At 38.1% G+C, this 24,377-nt stretch overlaps 1 protein-coding gene across 4 annotated transcripts in view; it reads left to right on the top strand.

Annotated features, from left to right (window-relative positions):
- Positions 1-24,377, top strand: part of sdk1a (sidekick cell adhesion molecule 1a) — a 376,732-nt gene that overhangs the window by 195,771 nt on the left and 156,584 nt on the right. For all 4 annotated transcript variants that reach the window (XM_065261980.2, XM_065261910.2, XM_073814026.1 and 1 more), the window contains exon 5: positions 6,778-6,911. In XM_065261980.2, coding sequence (XP_065118052.1) covers positions 6,778-6,911 — 134 coding nt within the window. The remainder of the gene's footprint in view (positions 1-6,777; positions 6,912-24,377) is intronic.

Raw genomic sequence — 24,377 nt, 5'->3', positions numbered from 1 at the left:
TCTGTCTTTTAGTTAGGACAAAGGGTCTATAGAGGACACACAGACTTCTGGTTCAGCGGCTCTCCAAAGGTCCTGCGCTTCATCTGTACTTTAAGTGTGTTTTTGAGACCCTTCTCTACCCACACAAAGCACAGCAGCACCTCTTGCCCACAGACCACCTTAGGCAACCGATCCTCAAACAAGAACATTGCCATGACCTGATTTCCTTTACTTGGCGCTTTTATTTGTTTGATCCCGGGGCTTTCACTCTCTTCCGTCTGCCCCTCAAGATACTTTTACTGCTCGATAGTCTCACATAAACAGACATTTAGACCGCCTTTTTGCTACACATCTATGGCACATTTCCTGGCGAGATAGTTTCCCTGCATGTTTTACTTAAAGACACACTTTGATCTCTTCTGTTGCGGCATCATTGTGAGGTAAACACTTTGAAGGCTGTGTATTCCCTGATTCCGACATAATTCCAGGTCACACCGCCTCAGGGTAGCAGAGCTTCTGTCTCTCTGCCCACTCCCAAGGCATCAACGCAGTAAGCTTTTCTGTCCTCAGATGAGGGTGGGAGAAGAAACTTTTCAGAGGCCTGGGAGCATCATAAATCAAACTGGAATGACAGTCAGATCTACACAGCTGGGCTCCAAGGAACTAGGAGCACAATATGAGTTGCTGACATTTTAATTACTTTGTCATACATCCCAGACCGGTAAGCCTATTTTGAGAGTGTAATTTATGGCAGTAAATGAAAACAAATATTCTCTAAACCGGCTTTTTGAAAGCTGGTTCTCGCCATGTTGATTAATGTATTATCTCTAGCGGCCCGTCCAGTGCCTAGGAGAATTAGGTCCTGGACCCCACCGACGTGCCCACGCTTCTTAGCATTACAGAGGCTTTATAGTGTGAATGGCTTTTCTGGTTGCAAAGAACTGAATACAGATATGTCCAACTGAAACAGCAGGTACTGAATAATCATTCGTTTTTTACAAAAGCAATTTTTTCGTTACTTATCAAAAGAGATGTTTTGACTGTAAATTGATCTTCAGATTTGATTGTTTCATATTGAAAATGGCGGGTTGGTCAAATGACTATGGCACTATACAAATTGGTGCTTTTGCCTGGAGAGGCAGTGCGTCTTTTTCCACAAATCAAAGTTGCCATCCTCGTATAATTACATTACCTGGGCTTTCCAGCACTTTTTCTAAGTGAATTAACATTTTACGTGGCCCCCAACTTTACGTGGCATTTTTAATAAGTTCATATCAAAAAATCCTTAGGGATCAAAAGAAAGCCTTCCCAATTGCTTTCCCTCTGTGCTTTGTTTACTAAACATCGAGTCGGGGCCATTCATTTTGACAATTGTAATGGAATACAAACTATCCGGACTAAACATAAAATCACTTTATATACACAGGTTGCATCGATTGCGCTCGCAGCATAAACCAGGTAAACACTAAGCCCCCGCCTTCCCCCGCTTCACAAACCTCCGCTGGCAGCGTTATACGGCGTAGCGGCATCTCGCATCTGGCTATTACACCTTTAAATCATCACGAAGGTGAGCTGTTTATGTACACATGAATTGAAAAGCTCTGACGCTTGCCAAGCTATTTCACCCTTTGCATATTTAAAAATTAAAAGTCCATCAAGTCGAGCCGCTTTGACCTTTTCGAGCCGTCGCTAGCATCTGTGAAGGGTGCCTTTATTTCCCAGTAGCAAACCAACCCGGATCTGCGGCCAGGTGTCAGGGTGCAGACTGCGATGGAATGTATTCTCATCAGTGGTCGCCGGTCCATCGCAAAGCCCCCAACCATTTGCAAACTTTTGATGGATGTCTTCATTTTAATCTCCACTTAATCACAAAACTGCAAAAGAGGCAATAAGCAGAATCGAAGTTTGTTATAATTGCACGTCAATATCGTTTGCAGTTGCTGCTTCTGCAAAATCTTCTCTTTTTTATTTATTTGTCTATTTGAAAACGTCTCCATGACTTGACAATCTTTCGTAGAGAAATAAGTAATTACTTCACCATTTGTAAGCCCAGTGTGTAGGAAGACGCTACAGGTCCCACAAACCTGAAAAACTAATCATAAGTTTCAAAGCATCCCCAAGTCGTGCTCAGCCTCTTAAGGGCTTTTCGCATTGGTCACGCCTGAACAGAAAATCTCTTAGACAACAGTGATGTGTAATTGAGGATGTCATCAATTAATCAGAAATCAAGGGAGGGGAATGAGTCTGTAGATGAGTAGGAGTTAGGGACGGAGAGACGCAATCCTGTCTTTCTTTCATCTGTGGAAATAAAGGGAAAACAATTTCATTCAACCTACGTGGAGTCGGATGTAATCAAAGCGCCTCTGTGTTCTTCGTGGCACGCTGGTGGTTTAAGATGGTAGATTCGCCTTAAAGAAGCATTGGGAGACTGGCACCTGATTAAATTGATAATGATACACATCTGTCGCAGTGTCTTCACAGCAAACCTGCGAGTGATGGATGAAGTGTGGCATGTTCTGATGGATCATTAGAGCAGCAGCTTTGTCATCAGTCAATAAGTGTCTGAATCAGATAGCCATAAACCCTGCTTTACTGTTGTCAGAGCAAACTTTTGTGCAAGTATACAACTGTTTGCAATTCGTCATCCTGTCTTTTTGTAAACCCATCTAAAGTCATTTTGGTAACACTTTACTTGAAAGGGTGTGCATATGACTGACATGACACCATAATCATTTTATGCACATTGATGACAACTGTCATTAAGTGTCATTTGTTCAGTTATTTGTAATGAAAATATGACATTGTTTGAAATGTCTTTGTTATGACAACTTGACATTAACCAATACATCTGAACTTGTCATCACAATTGAACATTTTACCAAGATAACATAACTGACCACTTTTTACCAGTGATACAAATTGAATTTGTCATTAAAATATCATTAAGTGTTAATACTCTGTCATACAGTTTTATAACAGCGTCATGAATATTCTTCATTTCATAAAGTTCCCTCCAGGTGTTACGCTGCGTTTACACCAACCGCGTTTCAGGCGTCAAAATCGTGTGTACCACGCCTAGTTTGCCGCTTGAACAGTTTAAATGCATTCGCGCGACTAGAGCGATGTAGACGTAGGGAAAAAGCAAGCAATTGATGCACGTCAGAAGCCACATCCGCTTCTTGTGGGAGGGGCAAGTGCTATGCGGTTGTCTGTTTGCAGGATGACTGATGTTGTTTGTGCATTTATCGAGAGAGTTACCGGTTTGTATTTAGTTACCTTACTTCAGGGGGAAAATAAACGGTGTGGGTCGATAAACGTCACGTGACTCAAAAGTGAAATGTGTATTAACAACTTACCAGGTTGCCCAATGTCCTCACTGACACTCTTCCAAGCTTGGTCCTTTTTATTCATGTCTCTATAGAAATAAGAACTTATGTCGTATAGCTCCGGGTGACTGCTTATGAACAATATTAAGCCTTCATGTTAAATGAGTGACTCGGGGCAGGGTTGCCGGCACAGCAGCAAGCAGACTCCTGATTCGTTAATGTGGCGCAAAAAACAACCAAAGTTCAAATTTTTCAACTCGTGCGTCAGTCGCAAATTCACGTCAAATGCGAAATGCACAAAAAGCATCATTCGCGTGTACCGTGTGTACCACGTCATACGCTGAGTTCGCGCCATTCATCCGCGCCGTGCTAAACGCCGCATCAACGCGTCTTTACATTGACTTAACATTGAACTCACTCGCGCTTGCCGCCTCTACCGCGGTTGGTGTAAACGCAGCATTAGAGAAATAAAATCAATCATCCAGTAATAATAATAAAACTAATTAAAATTGATAAAATTATATTGTTATATTTAAATGAAAACAGTACAATAATGGGTTTAGCCATGTAGCGCTGGGTCCATATCACTGCAAAAACAGTTAATTACATTAATTTAATTAATTTAATATTTAGTTTCTTTTATGTCAGAAAATTTCAGAACCCTCTGTGTGAGGAAGAACAAGTTCAAGTTGTCAGTTTTTTATGTATTTCTAAGCTGCATACGTCATCAAGACTGTCTTATTTCAGAATATTAACAATTATAAAGTTGACTATTATACTTAGTTAATCGTAAATTGTTGCAGTATGCCTATGATTTGCGAATGTAATGCTCAGTTTACCTTAACTCTTTCACCGCCAGCGTTTTTAAAAAAAGTTGCCAGCCAGCGCCAGCGTTTTTCATGATTTTCACCAAAGTTTAATGCCTTCCAGAAAATGTTCTTCTTTAAATATATAAACATACAATATACCAAATAAAAGAACAGACCCTCTGCTTTAAAAAAAAAAAAAAAAAAAAAAATACGTTTCTTCCTACCTTTAGTGGTTCTTTTGTTATCAGCTTTTGAATATGGGTAGGTTTCTGCAAAAACACCACATTTTGAGCAAAAAGCAGAGATAATTCCATTTTTGTGATGGACTTTTCATAGAGATCCCATTCAGAGCGATCTTTAAAACAGACACGGACATGCAGCCACTTGCCATAGGGCAATACTTCCGGTTTTAAAAAGTTGCGGAAGGGCGCCACCTGGTGGATAATAGCGGTATTGCGGAAAGATGGAAAATCTCGTCATTGGCGGGGAAGCGTTTTCTCTTAATTGACGAGATATCTCGTCAGTGGCGGGGAAAGAGTTAATAAACCAGTCTTGATGACGTATGCAGCCTGCATAGTTGACCTCCGGAGGCTGCAGCCTTCCAATTGAGAAACGACCAGAAGTATTTCCTTGCCTTTTTCAAAACAAATATTGTTGCATTGTCCCTCTCTCCCTCGCCACCAGGATTTTCCGCAGTGGTGCTCGTTTTTCCTCGCTTTTGTGTGAAAATTGTCGCTCCAAATCCAAGTAAACCGATGTGTTTAGGTCTGCCACTTTGAAATACGTCAAGCGAGTGACAGCGGAACGCAGCAAATGAGGAAGAGAGAAGTTTTTGTAGTTTTTTTTGTGCTCTGATTACTACCCGAAACCATATGTTTTAAAGTACGAGTAAAAGCTATACATACCCCGTCAGGCAATGGTAGACATGTCATTAAACCTATTTAAAGTCGATGTACTATCACAAGGGTCTTGAAAATTTATTATGAAGGTTGAAAAATTACATGGTGTCGCTTTAACAACATTATTAACACTTAATGACATTTAGTTTTTAAATTAATGACGTTTTAATGTTAAAGGCACACAAGGCAAGTCTGAGTATAATTTCTCTACTAGCTCCCCCTAGTGTCTGGGAGTAAATGCTTTCTATATCTGAGACTTTACAGACTGAAGGACACCGGGTCGGATACAGGGAACTTGCAAGTGGGGTATTCTTCCTACAGACGGTAGGGGCGGGCGAGAGAGTCTTCATTCGTCATTTAACCATATACCGACTTACGAAGATGATTTATTAACATAAAAATGCTGCCTTGTGTCCCTTTAACCCATGAAACTAGGTAGTTTCTTAAGTTGATAATTATTCTGCTATATCATGTTTATGACAGATTTATGACAAGTTATGATGTATTGGTTTATGTCAAGTTGTCATAACAAAGATATCTCAATGTCATCTTTGCATTCAAAATTACATAATTGAACAAATGACACTTAATGACAGTTGTCATAAACATGCATAAAAGCTCCTTCATGTTCATGGCACGTTTCAGGCCATGATTATGAAGGTGTCGTGTCAGTCTTATGACACCCCTTCAAGTAAAGTGTTACCGTCATTTTTTTGTAATTTACTGATTTCTACATAAAATCATCCTACAAAGATAAATTTGTGAAAATATAACATTGATATCATTAATATTGACTGAGTATGATCATGTCGAAGATTTCACAATAAAGTGAAATCAAAGAGTAAAGTCAGTTAGATTATGAGACTTTAACATATTAAATATTTAAAAAAATTCCCCATTATGGGGGGATTTAAAAAAAATACAAAACACACAGGGAAAATCTGTTTAAGTTATTATTTGATATAATTGGTCAGTCTGAACAATTATGGCTGTTATATAAAAACCAAATAAACACCAGTTACAAAGACACAATAAATGCTCTGCTAGAATGCATTTTAAATCATTAGGATAAACAAATGGCCGTGTAGCTTAATTGGTTGAGCTTTGCGTTAGCTATACAAAGGTCATTGGTTCGATCCCCAGGGAACACGCATACTAATAAAATGTAAACTGTGTAATGCACTGTAAGTCGCTTTAGATAAAAACGTCTGCCAAATGTATAAATGTAAATTAAGAGGTGCCTGTGTTAGATAATACAGCTTTCAACATACATACTGTTGATATAATCACTGGTTTATTTTTTGTATGTATTTTAATACATTGTATGCATTCTTGTCTCCCTCAGTGGCATTTTTGTCCCAAACCCTCGTTGATTTTATTCCCAGCATAACCAATTCGTGGGTTTCAGCATTCAGTTCCCGCATTTAGACACAAGCCTGTGGGTGTTTTCACATCAACAGCTGTATTTCTGTCCGTAATGACCCTTATCGCTCATTGATTATCTCAGTTTGTGTCAGAATGAGGGATCGTGTACATTGAAAACGCTCAGGGTCCCATGAAATTTCTCCACGCTAGACATCTCCCAGTCCCGAAGCGCAATGAGTTTACTGCAAAGATAGTTTTATGGAACCCAATGAACATCAGTCCGGCGCTAATTAAAACGCTGTCACTCTATTCCGATTGCGAAATTTGTTAGGCTACCAGACTAATTGTCGATAATGGTTTAACAATGCCCTATTTCATTCCCTTTGTTGTCCTCCGCAGAGCTATAACATTGGAGAACCAGCTCGTGGTGCTGGCCACCGGCGCGGCAGACGGCGGGAGATACTACGTCCAAGCTGTTAATGAGAAGAACGGAGAAAACAAGACAAGTCCATCCATTTACCTGAATGTGGCAGGTAAGTAAAGAAGCTGGAATCTCTTTATATCATTTCTATTACCCTGTATCTAATGTCACACGGTCAGCCACCGATACAGCCCAGACAGAACTATCGACTTGGCAGGTGAATTACGAGTCTCGCTTTGACGCTTTTCCTATTTTGTTTTTGTACCACATGACACGTTTTAATGTATGCGATTCAACCATGACCATCGACAGTAGAAGCCTGCTGCTTTATGCGGCTTTCACATAGGATGCGGTGTGCGCTGCGCTCGCCGCTGGGTTCGGCGCAGCCAAGCGATTGTGCTCTGATGGCCAGACCAAAGTAGGCGGGGTTTTCAATAAATTACTACAGTGTTTATATTTGCGTTAAATAGTCGACGAGGAATACAGAGACTGATGTTGCTCATCTCCATTTCACGTAACTTTAAGCATACCTACAACAAGCTGCTTGACTTAAACCACACCTAACATGCCAACTTGAATTGCTTACGTGTTTCCATGACACGGCTTTCCTTCCGATGTCTCTGTAGGAGCATAAACTTGTATTATAAAGCTCTGAGAATCCCGAGTATAAGCTTTCGTCCATTTTGTTTTTTGGATGGCCCATTTCTATTGGCCGCGCGGGTAATCGTCACAGAGCGCAGCGCAAAAGTTAAACTATTTTGAACTTTGACCGCGGCGTGAGCGCAAGCTGCGCTCCGCTGCGCTCGCGCTTTGCTCGGCGCAACAAAAAACCGCCCTCGCGCGGCGCAAGCCATTGAAATGAATGGGTTTCATAGCGCAGCGCAGCGCACACCGCTTCCTATGTGAAAGACCTATTACATTTTGAAGCTGACAAAGGTTTCTGGTTACTGCACTGCAGGGGTCAATAACTACTCTTCTTCGAGGGCCAGATTTTAAAACTGTAAATATGATGCGGGCAAAACTCTTTTACCATGATTTTTTACTTTTATATAATTTTTACTTTTACACACATATATATATATATACATGAGTCATATATTAAAAAAGATGCACACTTCTTGCACACATAGTATTTTGCATTTTAATTACGGAAAACACTTTTTTTATATTTTGAAAACATTTGCAGTTTAACATTGAAAGAGACAAATGTTAATTGTTGAACTATGAACATTGCACAAAAAGTGCATAAAGTGTGAATAATCAACACATTTTTATAGCACTATACAGGGCCCGGTTCCCCGATAACGTTCACTCTTAGCGTGCTAAGAAGACTCAAAAAGATATATCTTACCAAAGTTGTTGATGTTCCTAAGTGTGTTCCCCGAAGTGTCTCTTAGGAAGCTTCTTAACACGCTGCCTCTAAGAACGACGTACAATGGCGCTGTCCCAAGTGAAGGTGCTGAATTATTTGCGATCCATCACTCAGGGATCGATTTTCCACTTCACGCGAAGGTGCATTACGACGTTAAGAAAGACAACACGTTATATACAAATGGAACATTACTCAAATTATTCCAGTCACATTTATTTTAACATAGTTTAAGTTATCCGTAAAATATAGACTATTAATTAAATGATCAAATTGTCAGTAATACGGGTAGACGAACCGGGTATCCCTCGCTCTTTATCCACCCTCCTTATCCCGTTGTGCCACTTGTGCGGCTTCTTGACATGGGTTTTGACTTTAAAAAAATATGTAATACACTTTTATACGACTGTTAAGGTACTTAACAATCAGAATTGATTGCAGTATTTCTGTTTAATGCGGTAGGCTATTGCTTACCATTAATGTTTTCAATAAAAAGCAACCTAGGTAGAGAATATGGTCTGAGAAGATCTAGCAGCTCCATAATGAGTTGTCTTGGAAGGCGATTTTTTTATTTAGCCTCATCAGGCAAAATGTCAAAAGGTTTAAGGGTTGACGAATAAAAAAATTGGCATGGACTAAACAGTTACGCGGCCGGTGTTGTGTGGAAGTCTGTTCCCCCTATGTTTCCCTTTAGTGTAGTGTTTTTATAGCATTTTTATCACATTATACGTTTATTATTTATATACATTGAAAGTTTTAATGGCTACTGAGATGTATATGTGTGCATTTATGTAATGTATCTTGACTGTTCTTGATTGTAAGTCATTTATTTTTACAGTATGAATCATATTATATGTATAATATATATTTATTATGTTTGGAAACATAACAGTTTTAAAACAAACAGTAGAGAAAAAAAGAAAAGAAAAAGACAGGCTATGTTAAAAGACATAAAACTGTCACATATGAAATATTTAATAAATTGTATAATAGAATACATGATATTATTGCTTTTTAGTATAACCAATTGAAATCTTTAATCTTTCTAAATAAATTATAAATGTAACGTGATGAAAACGCTATAAACATAGAGGGAACAGACTTCAATGAGGAACAAACACCGGCGCCGTCTTTGATTTATTAGTTCTGATACCAAATAAAGTCAACTGCATAAATAGTCCTGTATCCATTGCAAACATATTTTATTATAAGTCTTAAAAATGTCCATAACATAAAATCATTGTCAGCATACCATAGTTTGACTTGCACTGCGCTGCACTGATTTCTAAAGACTGCGACGATAGCGTTTTGCGCTCAAACAACGCTAAGAGAGAGCTTACGAATGGTCCAGACCAACCTTACGAAAGTGTGACTTACAGAAGATATACTTAGCGTACGAACGTTTTGGGAATCGTGCCATAGAGTTAAGAGAGAGGTTAAGGAATAGGTTAAGAACTACTTAGCGATAAGAACGTTTTGGGGAACCGGGCCCAGAGCTCTTGAACTTCTTTTGTTTATAACTGTTTAACCTTCATAAATTGTTACATTTCAAGTATTTACAACATATAGGCATTCTTCTCCTCATGACTTAAACTGCACTTCATTGCACACATTTTAAATATGTATAGGATAAACCGCCTTTCCATTGTAAACTACATGCGGATGTGACTGTCGGAGTTCGCCCCCTAGTGGCAGTAGTAATGATATTTCAGTTTAATCGTAAATCCATTTAAACAAGGGAGAGAAGTACGGTGATGTACAAAATTGTGCAGAATTATATAATATATACATATATATATATATATATATATATATATATATATATATATATATATATATATATATATATATATATATATATATATATATATATATATATATATATATATATGTTAAAAACATTTAAAGTACATGTGACTCTGGTCTTAAGTAGCTCGGGAACATCTTTAGCAATGGCCAACAATACATTGTATGTGTCAAATTTATATTTTTAATGTCAAAATCATTAAGTAAAGATCATGTTGCATGAAGATATTTTGTAAATTTACAAAAATAATTTATCATTACTAATATGTGTTGCTAAGGACTTCATTTGAACAACTTTAAAGGCGTCAGTATTTAGATTTTTTGCACCCTCAAATTCCAGATTTGCACATTTTGGTTTCTCTGCCAAATATTGTCCAATCCGAACAAACCATATACCAATGGAAAGCTTATTTATTGTATTCTAGAAATCTAGACGCACCCTAGTGGCCGCAAAATATATTTGCTGCAAGGGTTTAGTCTAGGCACTCACAATACACTTAACAGCTCCAAAAACCAAAATTTGGTCAGGCCAATCACATCGTGTGTAGCGTCTGTGGGGCGGGCTTAACATGATGACGACAGAGCTGCAACGAATGGCTGCTGCTGCTGGCGAACAGCTTTCTTTTGAAGCGGCTTTGGCCGCGACTCTGGAGGACTTAGACTTATGTTTTTCTTTGAGAGAAGAGCAAATAACCCTACTGAAGTCCTTTTTAAGCAAGAAAGATGTGTTTGGAGTTTTGCCGACTGGTTACGGTAACTACGTCACCTTCTTCGTTGTTCTCATTGGTCATAGCGCTATCCTATTGCGTGCAGAGGCATTTTGAGGGACAACCTTATATCCCGCCCCTTGCATTGAGCCGTTTGTGTGAAGAGTTGCCAGACCATACATCTTGATGTAGGTCTGGCTAACCAGGCTATATTTATTGATGTATAAATCAAAAAATGTACCCTTGGTTTTGTGGTCCATAGTCACATACGTTAAAATCTGTACTGTGTAAAATCTATAAAAATATGTTTAAAATAGGGATGCACCGAATCCAGGATTCGGATTCGGCCGAATACTGGGCTTTTTGACGGGGTTCGGGTTCGGCTGAATCTTAGATTTTTTCCACCGAACCCTAGGCTTGCGCTACGCTGGTCGACGTCATGCGGCCGTTGATTACACACATCAGGTGCTGACGTGGAGATGAGCCTTAGGGGCGGTTCACATTTCGTGGACGCGCCGTAAAAAACTAACGCATCACATCGCATCGCTTTCATTATGCATAGGTTTATGGTAATTGTCAAAATAGTTATCCTTTTTTATAGTTAAAATTAAATAAAATGAAAAATACACTGCTGTGGAAGTTGTTTACTTCATTAATGTGTTTTACTGTGTTAACTCTTTCACCGCCAGCGTTTTTTAAAAAGTTGCCAGCCAGCGCCAGCGTTTTTCATGATTTTCACCAAAGTTTAATGCCTTCCAGAAAATGTTCTTCTTTAAATATATAAACATACAATATACCAAATGAAAGAACAGACCCTCTGCTTTCAAACAAAAAAAACCCCGTTTCATCCTACCTTCAGTGGTTCTTTTGTAATCAGCTTTTGAATATGGGTAGGTTTCTGCAAAAACACCACATTTTGAGCAAAAAGCTGAGATAATTCCATTTTTGTGACGGATTTTTCATAGAGATCCCATTCAGAGCGATCTTTAAAACGGACACGGACATGCAGCCGCTTGCCATAGGGCAATACTTCCGGATTTAAAAAGTTGCGGAAGGGCTAATAGAGGTATTGCGGAAAGACGGAAAATCTTGTCATTGGCGGGGAAGCGTTTTCTCTTAATTGACAAGATATCTCGTCAATGGCGGTGAAAGAGTTCATGGAATAAGGATGCGAGTAGGATTCGGTATTCGGTTTCGGTGCATCCCTAGTTTAAAAGCATTGAGTTCAAATTTGTGATGATGAGCATGATGACTTTTTTATAGGTAATTCTTTAAATATAAAAAGTAAAATGTTTTAATGAAAAGTACACATTAACAGCATTACATCAGCATTAATTTTACTTACTTTAATTCTTTGTTTTTTACAATACCTCAATTAAAATTCAGCAATTAGGTCTAAGATTTTAAAGGCATTGTCAATCCAGCTGTAAATGTGAAATAAGCCTGGTAAGAAAAAAATGCCAGAGATTAAAGTTATATGGATAATCTGTTGGTTCTAGTGAGATGAGGTCTGGTAGCTAAACATTATTTTGTTGCATGTGCCATCACTGCTCCATCAAAACTAATGCATGCATCCCATCCATTCACATATGACCGTTAAAGGGTTGGAAACCCAGGACCAAAGAAACATAAACTATCTTTTTTTATCCTAATGAAACCATGATTTAAAGCTTGAGAAAATGAGCAAGGCAGAGGCTGGAGAGCATTAATAAAGACCAGCACTGTGCTTCTGTACCAACTGTGGAGTTAATAATTGAATTGAATTATGAGTTTTAATATCCAGATGAACGGAGCGCATTTATTCCTTCCCAAAAAAGCCTTTTGCATAGGGGGAAACCTGTTGATTTCTTCTACATTTGTTCCGGTTTGCAGATTATCACATCAGCTGATTAGCACACAATCTGTGAATACAATACAGATACAATTGCATTATCATAATGAATGTGTGTATGAGCGTGCCGTGTATGTGTTTGTTTGTTTCTGAACCAGGGATTTGTTAGGTCGCAAAGCTTCTTTTTGGTGCCGTTGAAACTAAGAAGTTAATTAATTTTCCTATTGAAGCGTTAACTCCACTGATATTTGGGAAACAATGACGGCGGGCAAAGATGAAAGACTCAATCACGTGACTGCACTGTGGCATTTCCATCGCAAGTCTCGTTTAACACTCCGCTTTTTCAGCAAGTACACATGGAATGGGACAAGGAAATAAAGAGTATCCTTGTGGGAGCGGTTCTCCTGATATCCTGTTCAGTTTGCAAACAGAAAACTGTAGAATTCCAATGTCAAAACCACCCTTGTCGCTTTCTTTATTTAAAAAATTACCCAGAATTCACCCCAGAGCTGTAACTCAGGTTAAGACTATTAATGTGGAAAGGAAGAACAACCTCTGTCTGGAGATCCCTGACTTTGGTCCCGCTGTAATTAGCGGTGTTTGCTAAAGCAAGCATGACTATAAGTATTGCTCATACAGAGGGTTAGGGATTTGAACAAACCCTAAACTTTAATGCACTGTTCACAGTACAAGTGACACGCAGCGACAAAGTGACACAAACCCATTAATTTCAATGGAGGGCTGCCAATTTTCGGTGACACAAGCAACGGCTACCACTGGTGGCCAATAGAGGTGTATCGAGCAGTGCGACAAAGTTGAAAAACATTTAAGTTTATGAAAATGAAAAGCGATGTTCAGAAGTGACAACCAGTAATGAGAGGCTAGAGGTCACATGATCCTTTTTTTCTCAGCACATGCACTGTAAAAAATGCAGCGTTTTTTTGTCAATCAACGTATATTTTTATGTTATTTTTACTTAAAAATTAAGCTAAACAATGTCAACTTGTTTTTATCAGTAATGTCTGTAACGTGTTTTCCAGACATGAAACAATGGCAGGATCTAGAAGTTCAAAATTAAAGACTTGAACATGAGAGAAAACAGAACCCTTACAATGTCAACTTTTCAAAGCTTTGAATCAATTGAACCAATTGCTTCGCAAATTGATTCAGTACCACACACACTGGCAAAACCTGCTGGTCAAAATAATGTAAAAGCAACAAGATCTGTCCAAACATTTGACACTTTTTACAAAATAATATCAAGACTTTTCTAAAAATATGTTTTAAGAAAAAAATATTATTTAACTTAATTAAGCCATTTTTAAAAGTATATTGTGTGTTTTTAGTTTCAAACAAAGCATTAAAGGTGACATAGAATGATTGAACGGAGTATTTATCCTTGTTCTGTGATGTGACATGTAGACAAAAAAATTTATGTTTGGGTCTGTAATGCTTTAGAAGCTTCCTAAAAACCTCTCTCAGATAGCTCTATTAGGGTGGGGGATTTTAAACAAGTGGTTTTGCACCTATTTGGCTCCCCCTACTGGCTTACCTTGCAATCTCATTACTGATTGGCTGACTTTGCTGCCACTCAAAAAATGTAGCCAATTATTTTAAAGTGGTGGGGCAGTGAGATGCCTGTGATGTCACAAACATCAGTTTTTCAGATTGGGCCGTTTTCTGGCTGACATTTCTAAAAGAGGAATTTCTATGAGACTGAGATGTTTAGCATGTTTAGCACTTTTTGTATGTTTGTGAATGTGGGTATACTACCATTATTCACCAAAGACAAGGTAAAAATGTTTTTTCATTCTCTGTCCCCTTTAAACCTAACTCCCCTTTTAATTAAGCACAAGTTTGTCATTAAATCTGTCTATTAACAAAACGTAGACAAAATGGTAGTGTTATTAGTCAGAAGGATGAATGTTTTATGCATTAACATATATTAATGGTTGCAACTAGGGTTGTGCCGATAGACGATAGTATCGTGTATCGACGATCTTCAGACATATCACCAATGGCAGGCTTTCATGGCGATAGTCATGACGATAGTTGGCGAAAAAAATGTGAACTTTGGTGGTTTTTCGCGCCGCGTTAACCAATCAGGGGCCTGCTTGCTGCTGTGGCAGCAGCCCCGCCCGGAGTCACTCATTCAGCATGAAGTCTTGATATTGTCCGTGAGCAGTCACCCGGAGCTATACGACACAAGTTCTTATTTCTATAGAGACAGGAATAAAAACGACCTCGCTTGGAAGAGTGTCAGTGAGGACATTGGGCAACCTGGTAAGTTGTAAATACAGTACTCTCTCGATAAATTCACAATCAACTTCAGCCATCCTGCAAACAGACAACCGCATAGCACTTGCCCCTCCCTTGCATTTATACTGTTCAAGCGGCAATATTTGTGGGGGAGACATGATTTTGACGCTTGAAACATGGTTGGTGTAAATGCAGCATTAAAGCCTTGCTAAAATCATGTGACTTGGCCAGTTTGAAACACTCTTCGAACCACTGATTCAAAACAACAGATTTGTAAATGTTTCGAAGCCTCATGAAGCAGTGTTTCCAAAGCGACCATCACTAATCGCAGGTAAAAACTTAAAATAATAGGTGAATAAAACCTGTGTTTTAACTTCATGCCGAATTTTTTTACAGTGTGCAGCGACAGAAAGATGGAGGAGAGATTGATCCATCCCATGGTTTATTTAAGGGACAAAATTAATTCAAACGCCATTTTCAAATGGGGCTTTAGTATTATTATTATACTCGCTGTGCAATCTCCGAACCTGGGGGGTTTTCGTGGACCCAGACAGACTGGCGTTTGTGCCACAATGGAAAAATCATGCTTTGATTCTCGTGCATTTTTCATTGTAAACTTCTTTGGATGAAGTATTTAAGTGTTTAATCTCAGGAACACATATACTAATAAAATGTTTAGATTAAATGCACAAGTCACTTTAGATAATCTAAAATGTTGATAAGATTAATATTTTATTTAGAAACATTGCAACGCACAGACAAGGTAACGATTGCAAACAAAAATCGATCTCACTTTCATTGCTTGAAATATTGAGTGAAATGCCTTTGTCAGGTGTGACATGAACTCTATTTGGAGACGTCTGTCATGGGCTCAGTGCTCTCGCACCTTTATTATCCCTCACATGTGAATTCAGAAAGGTCACCTGAAAGCATGCGACCATAGTTGATTAATTGATAATACTTAAGAATCTGTTCAATTACAGTTGAGTATCAAGAGTGATTTCAATCTACAGGGTCGCCGTGAGGTCGCTATGAGGTCTCCAGTGTCAGATGTGGCACGTTTTGAGATTTTATCATTTTAATAGAGGCTGAATCTATTAGACCATATTGTCGTAAGCATGCAGACGTGGTTTGTCTGACACAGACAATTTATCTGAATGTGGCCTGTCTGTCTTAGTTTTTTTTTCTGGCAAAAGCAGCATTTTAACTCTCACAGCAGCTTGATTTATTTGAAAGGAAATAGGCTTCGACTAACCAGCTCAGTCATTATTTGCCGTTACTAATGATCTCATTTGGAGGCAACTGTGTGCTTGGTTCTGTTTCATTTCTCTCGGCTGAAATAATAATCCACCATTTTAAAACCGAGCTGGCACCTCTGCGGAGATGTTTACAGTACGTTGTCTGATGTTTCAGTGCGGTTAAATAACATCAAGATTCACATCAAGCTTTATGTCCATAGGTGGCTTTCTTGGCTCACCCGTTCATACTTTGTCGCTGTCATAAACATTGACTACACAGTAGGCACTAGACAACAACATTAGGCTGCATTTCAAGAGACATCATTTTGGGTGGATTTTAGAGCAGCATCACATGTATCACAGAATGCAATCCCACAATGCATTGCAGCAAGCTTAGTTAGATTAAAAAACATATGCTGACATGATGTATGTTATGCATTGATATATGTAGTTAGATTTAATTAAGACTATTTGGCTGAATTATACTTTGTGTGCTATGCAAATATATACAGAATGAGTAATGTAGCTTATCTTAAATATCAGTCAATACTGCCCATATGAGTCTTCATACAGTGGCTACCTTAGAATAAACCGCCTTTGTAGACGATAAGGCAGCTCAGTAGATTTTAAAATAGAGCTATAAAAGATTATAAACAACATCACAGTTTGGAAGTTTGGGGTTTATTTAGTGTGAAATGTGCTCGGTTCCCTTGGTTTTCATTTAGAAAGTGAAGATGCTTTGCTTTCTGACTACAACTGAGTTCTGGCCCGCATGTGAGCAGATATTGAATTTATAGTGGACATTGAGGATCTGGATGTAATGTTCTGTCCGGGTATCTCGTGGGTACCCTGAAAATGGCTTTCAAGGAAATCAGTTTTTCAGAGCCCAGCTGCCTTTCATCATTTTGGATTTTTGAAAATAAAAGCGAACCAAGGCTTTGGCAAGTAAAATCATTTACTGTTCAGTTCCTAACACGCTCGTTTGTGCACAGACAGAATCAAAGCTTTACCTGTCCCTGGCATCAACAAATCTGTCTCAATCAATGTAGGTTCTGTGGCTGTCCAATTAGAGATTAGCTGTTTAAGATCTTTAAATTGAATTTGGCTAAAAAACATAAAAACTTAATAGGAGGCCATGACATGAGTGTGCCTTTCCATATTTAAATTTTTCCTATGTTTAATGATTGCATACGTTCTTAAAAACAGTATTTTTTAAGTATTCTTTCATTCTTTCATTCATTCATTCATTCATTCTTTCTTTCTTTCTTTCTTTCTTTCATTCATTCTTTCATTCATTCATTCATTCTTTCTCTCTTTCTTTCTTTCTTTCTTTCTTTCTTTCTTTCTTTCTTCCTCCATCATTTCTTTTCCCCCTTCCTTTCTACCTTCGTTCCTTCCCATTTTTCTTTCTTTCTTTCTTCCTTTCTTTTCTTCTTCCTTCTTTTTCTTCTTCCTTTCTTTTCTTTCTTCCTTTTTCTCTCCTTCCTTATTTTCTATCTTTCTTTCTTCCACCCACCCATCCTTTCTTGCTTACTTCATTGCTTTTTTCTCTCTTAATTTCTTCTCTCCTTCCTTTCTTTCTTCTCTACTTCATTCCTTCCATTATCTTCCTTCCTTTTGTTCTATCTTTCTTTCCTTTTTTTCTGTCCTTCTTTTCTTTCATCTTTCTTCCTTTTTTCTTTCTTTCTTTCTTCCTCCATCATTTCTTTCTTTCCCCCTTCCTTCCTTCCCATCTTTCTTTCTTTCTTTCTTTCTTCCTCCATCATTTCTTTTTCCCCCTTCCTTCCTACCTTCGTTCCTTCCCATTTTCTGTCTTTCTTTCTTCCTTTCTTTTCTTCTTCCTTCTTTTTCTTCTTCCTTTCTTTTCTCTCTTCCTTTTTTCTCCCCTTCCTTTTTTTCTATCTTTCTTTCTTCCGCCCACCCACCCATCCTTTCTTTCTTACTTCATTGCTTTTTTTCTCTCTTCATTCCTTTCTTCTCTACTTCATTTTTTCCATTATCTTTCTTCCTTTCGTTCTATCTATCTTTCTTTCCTTTTTTCTTTATTTCTTTCCTTTCCTCCGTCCTTCCCACCTTTCTTTCTTTCTTTTTTCTTTCTTCCTCCATCATTTCTTTCTTTCCCCCTTCCTTCCTACCTTTCTTCCTTCCCATCTTTCTTTCTTTCTTTCTTTTCTCTCTTCCTTTTTTCTCCCCTTCCTTTTTTTCTATCTTTCTTTCTTCCGCCCACCCACCCATCCTTTCTTTCTTACTTCATTGCTTTTTTTCTCTCTTCATTCCTTTCTTCTCTACTTCATTTTTTCCATTATCTTTCTTCCTTTCGTTCTATCTATCTTTCTTTCCTTTTTTCTTTATTTCTTTCCTTTCCTCCGTCCTTCCCACCTTTCTTTCTTTCTTTTTTCTTTCTTCCTCCATCATTTCTTTCTTTCCCCCTTCCTTCCTACCTTTCTTCCTTCCCATCTTTCTTTCTTTCTTTCTTTCTTTCTTCCTTCCTTCCTTCCTTCCTTTTCTTCTTCCTTTCTCTACTTCATTTCTTCCATTATCTTTGTTCCTTTTGTTCTATCGTTCTTTACTTTCTTTCTTTCTTTTTTTCTTTCTTTCTTTCTTTCTTTCTTTCTTTCTTTCTTTCTTTCTTCCTTCCTTTCTTTTCTCTCTTCCTTTTTTCTCCCCTTTCTTCTTTTCTATCTTTCTTTCATCCACCCACCCACCCATCCTTTCTTTCTTACTTCATTGCTTTTTTTCTCTCTTCATTCCTTTCTTCTCTACTTCATTTTTTCCATTATCTTCCTTCCTTTTGTTCTATCTTTCTTTCCTTTTTTCTTTCTTTCTTTCCTTTCCTCCTTCCTTCCCACCTTTCTTTCTTTCTTTTTTCTTTCTTCTTCCTTCATTCCTTTCTTTCCTCCTTCCTTCCTTCCTTCCTACCTTCCTTCCTTCCCACCTTCATTCCTTTCTTTCCTCCTACCTTTTTTCCTTCCCATCTTTCTTTCTTTCCTACTTTATTCCTTTCTTTCTTTCCTCCTTTCGTTCTTCCTTCGTTCTCTCTCTTCTTCCTACCTTCCTTCTATCCTTTCTTCTCTACTTTTTTTCTTCCGTCCTTCCTTCATTTTGTTTGTTCTTTCTTTTCCTTCCTTTTCATTTCCTTTCTTTTCTTCCTACCTTTCTTCCTTCCCACCTTTCTTTCTTTCTTTCTTTCTTTCTTTCTTCCTTCTTTCTCTTCTTCTTTTCAATTTTTCTTTCTTCCACCCACCCACCCATCCTTTCTTTTTCCCCTTTCCTCCTTCATTCCTTTTCTTTCTTTCCTCTTTCCTTCCTAACTTCCTTCCTTTCCACCTTTCTTTCTTTCTTTCTTTCTTTCTTTCTTTCTTTCTTTCTTCTTTCTGTTCTTCCTTCCTTTCTATCTTTCTTTCTTCCACCCACCCATCCTTTCTTTATTTTTCCTTTCATCCTTCATTCCTTTTCTTTCTTTCCTCTTTCCTTCCTAACTTCCTTCCTTCCCACCTTTCTTTCTTTCTTCCTTCCTTCCATCCTTCCGTCCGTCTTTCTCTTCTTCCTTCCTTTCTCCTTTCTTTCTTCCATCTTTCTCTCGTTCCTTTCTTTTTTCTTTCTTTATTTCTTTTTTCTTCCTTCCTTATTCCCTCCATCCTTGCTTCCCTCTTTTCATTCTTTTTTCTATCTTTTGTTTGATATGCATGTTTCACTAAATAAGCACCACATTTCTAACTTAGCATCATCTTAAAAGGTGCCAAAGAATGCATAGAAATAATATATTAAATTGCTCTTTGATATTTACATAGAAGGTAACTTTAATAAGTGAAAAATGATTCAGAAACGTTTTTACATGTCCATTTACAACCCTAGGATTGGTACTTTGAATGAAATTCTCAATTTTCGCCGTATTTGGCAGGGTCATGAATAATAATATTGAGCTCTGCTCTGAGGCTCATGCCAGTAGCTCACATTAGTAAACAGACCTTATATGTTTAAGCCTGTATCAGACAAAAATACAGATTTTGAGGAACAACTAATTGTTTGGAGATTGCGCTACCTGAGCAGTCCCAACTTTGTTTTTAGCATTTTAACAACTTTGTACTTAATGTTGGGGACATACATCATCAGGTTTACATAAAAATAAGAAAACAAATGCGTTTGAGGCTCATGATATGTCATTACCATGTACAGAGCTCTCTTATTATTCATCTATGCCTAGGTTAATACAGTTTTACATCCTATGGCACCTTTAACCCTTGTTTGCTTGCTCTTTGTGGGATCTCTCTCTCTTTTTTCTGTCATTCTTTCCCTCATTCTTCTAAACTTTCTTTCTTTGAAAGGCACATTGTTTGGTGTTAGTGATTCAGAATAACAGATCACCTGTGAGTGTGAGTGAGCAGCTCTTTTAAAATGTCGTTCCTCAAGGGCAGCCGAATATAATAACATTTCTACATTATTTTGAATGAGCAGCTACTGTTGCTGCAGGGACAAATTTATGCCACGCTCAGTCAGCGCTACGTGATAAACACTTCCACCTGCAGCTATCATTTGCAGGTCCCGTTCCCGCGCTTCTCATGTCCTGAGAGTGAGCCAAAGCTTTTGCCGAACCCTACCTAAAGAGGCAGAGAACGCAAGGCAACGATTTCCATAGGAACAGCTGGACCGTCATCGGAGTGAACAAATGACAGCGTGTGGAATATTGCATAAACTGTGTCGTTACGATTTAATGAACACCTCCATAAATTTTTATCATGCCCTTCCTGCTGGCAGATTACATTCAAAGGAAAGCTGCTTTCTTGTGTTGTAAGCTGACCCGAGAGAATAAATATGATTAAAGCAGAGCCTTCTTCCACACGTTATCAGCTTTGATTTTTTCCCTTCACTTATTGTTATTATCGCCTTCATCCCACTACAATCTTTCCACTCCGCCCTCTCCCTTCAACCCCCCCCCACCCTCCACCTGCCTGATTTCCTCGAGGAGTTTCAAATTAGCTTCGCCGCTCCGGCAAGCCTTTCATCCCTGACACTCAGCACCTTGTTTAATTGGCTATATCTTAAACAAATAGGTCTCCCGGGAGATCGTGTTTAGTTTGTAATATCTCAGATTTGATAACTTGTCACCTGTAATTTGAGCCGAGATTGATAGGAGGCGACAGCGGGCGTTTTGAGGCCCGCCAACAGACTGTCTGCCGAAGAGATCCTCCGCTTCTTCTCATTAGCGTAGGAGAGACACGCCGAGGTTCGCCGCTCGCAACAACTCTTGACGGAGAAATAATAAGATGCCTGTCAGCTTTCGCGATAGTAAATGTTTATAGGTTTACGGGCGCTGTTAACCTGTTTAGATGATAACATGCATGATTATAGAAAGCGGAAGTGTCAAACACTGGCACTTCTTTCTGTTCTTGACAAGATTTGTCTAACGTCATTGTTGTTTTTGATAGTTTGCCTAAAGCAGTGGTTCTCAAACTTTTTTAGCATGCGGCCCCCCTTGTGTATGGTACATTCCTTCACGGCCCCCCCAAAGACAATTTATGAAAAAAAAAACTTTTTATTTAACATAACATTAAATTATACAAAGTAGTGCTGTTTCATGATACAGAATTCATGATAAATAAATGTATATAAAATGTCATAAAACTGGGGCCCTCCTGGCAGTTTGAGAACCACTGGCCTAAAGTAATGGACATAGCATCAGAAGTAGAGAATGCATTAGATATGCCCCACAGGACCTGTGTGAGTTTCTTCCTTGCAGCGATGCCCAAGGACTTAATGTGCCTCTCGAAAACAAATCGTCAAACTACTTCAAAGTTAGAGCGAGGACAACATTGTCAGCATCCTTACAGTTTTTCTGAATTGCTAAAACACATTTTTTGAAACCATCACTCATTTTCTCAAAACCTTAAACACAAATCCCAATTTTAAACAAAATTCACAGAACCCCTGACTCTTGTAGCAAAATCAAACAATTCCTTCAAAACCATTTTACTTGTTCTCAAAATCAAACTAAGCTTTCAAATCATACACACATAAGTCTATAATAGAAAACACTACAAGCATCCATTAGACACTACCTTAAAAAATTGAAAACACAACATCCAGGAGATCTGCTTACAGAAAAATACATGTTTTTTGTACATAACAACACACTTGACAAATACTGTTAAAAATCTATATTACTGTAATCACAAGTTTAGTTCAGTGAATATAGTGAATACTTTACTGTAAGTACTGCAAGTAATAGTAAGTTTTCAATATTACTGTAAGCAGCACTTGTATTTTGTAAAAAGTCAGCAATCCAACTGCAAATTTTGCCAATTGCATCGTCTCTGGTGTCCTTTTCTTCCTCATACTCTTCATCTGCCTCTCAGACTGTTTCCAATCCACACAATTGGTAAAAAATACCATTAGATAAAAGTGTGTAGAATTTTGAGTTGTTGTGTTTACTCGATGATAACGGTGTTGTAGTTGTGTTCAACTTTTGCCTGCCTGTGTTTAGCATTTATAAAACAACTTCATTGCAGTGTGAAATGTGTGTTTTAGTGAAAAGTTTGTGTTTAGTGTTTTGCAAAAAGAGTGCATGATTTGACAAATGGGTTTAGGCCACTATGAATTTGGTTCAGAGATTGGGGTTTAGTGTTTTAGCAATTCAGAAAAACTGTAATATAGCTGTCTTTGCTAATAGCATTTAAAGCAATCCAGATGTGTCTGTATTGGTTGGACATTACAGCGATTTTAACAGTTCTGGGATTTAACAGTTGAATGTTTTTTTCTGGCATTTGGATCAGCTGCAACCCAAAGCTCTGCAAATGTTTTTTATCAGGTAACTTAACTTTGATGTAGACTACATCAAAAAATGAAATGAGTGCACTTCATTTTGGGGGGTTTTCCCCTCGAGAGGAGGAAACAATTTAAAGGCAGGGCGCACGATTTCGGGCCGAGTACCAAAACACACCTGTAGCCAATCAGCAGTAAGGAGCATGTCTACTAACCAACATTGTTGCATGGGTTGCATATGTGGGCAGGTCTATCAAAAGAAGGTCCAGATTCTATTGGGTTAGGGGTGTGCACCCGCCTTTAAATATTCTGTTTACAAACAGTTACAGAAAACCCTGCATATTGCGTCTTTAAAATATGCATCTTATGCACATGGATACTTCATTATATTTATATGGAATACTGTTGTTTAATTAAATACATTTTAAAATAGTTTTAAAGGTGCAGTGTGTAGATTTTTAGCGGCATCTGAGGTTGCGAATTGAACCCTCTCTTTCGAAGCACATAAGCTGTGTCCCATTTCAAGGGCTACTACCTTCTAAGGACGTATTTTAAGACCGATTGCATCACGGCAGCGAGACATGAGGCTAGTAAGGCCGTTCCAATTCAAAGGATGCTTAGAATGAAGCCACAAAATGCGTCTTTATTTCTCTGCACTGTTAAGGATACAATGAATGGAGGCTTTCCCAAGATTCATTGCGCACCTGCAACGGCTGGATATTCTAAAATAAACAATTTAAAGCTTTATTAAATAAAAATGTGTATTTATCCAGAAAACATTTTTCTTGTCACTGTTTAAGTAAGTTATATTTCGTGTTTATGTTGCGTATATTTCTAAGGTTGATTAATTTGATATACTGTTGAATCTATATCAACGTGTCATATTTTCTAAAATAAATGAATATTTTTTCTGATTCCATATTTATTTTAATAAGTCAGAAACGTCTCAGCCGTTTCCTGCTGACAGGCGTGGTGGGCGCGTGTAGCAGGTGACGCAAATTTTGGGTCCTCCGAAGGTTAGACCGTTTCATTTCAGCTTGAAAGATCAAGTGCTCACCTTTTAAGGTTGTATGCTTAAAACGTCACAGCCCTTGAATTGGGACACAGCTATAGAGAAACTACAGTATCCGTCACCGGACAGACATGTCATCGTCTGTACAGCAGTTTGTCCGTTTAGGGCTTTGGTAGAAACATGATGCATCAAAATGGCGGCTTCCATGTAAGGCGACCCACAGTGTATGTAGATAAAAACAGCTTGTTTTATGCTAATAGAAACAATACAGTTCATTTTGTAAGGTCTTTATATACCACTAAAAACATAGTTATCTATTTTATATTGCGTTTCAGTCAAAAAAATCTTCTAAAATTGACAGACTGCACCTTTAACACTTGTGGCTGCTAATAGACACTTTAAACTTTTTTTATATCAGCTCCCACTTTCTTCCCAAATACTTCTCGTCATTTAAGTTATAAAGATGTCAATGTTTAAAATGCGTGCAAAGAAAGCCGCTTCACTGATGCAGAATAAACGTGAAGCCTGTTGACCATACACTGCTTTTCAGTGTTCCTAAAGGAAGTACAGAATGATTTTGCATTGATCCCCTTTTAT

Source organism: Paramisgurnus dabryanus, chromosome 3 (genome assembly GCF_030506205.2).
Source record: "Paramisgurnus dabryanus chromosome 3, PD_genome_1.1, whole genome shotgun sequence".
Taxonomy (NCBI): Eukaryota; Metazoa; Chordata; class Actinopteri; order Cypriniformes; family Cobitidae; genus Paramisgurnus; species Paramisgurnus dabryanus.
Note: the sequence above shows the minus strand (reverse complement) of the source record. Positions and strands in the feature narration are given on the sequence as shown.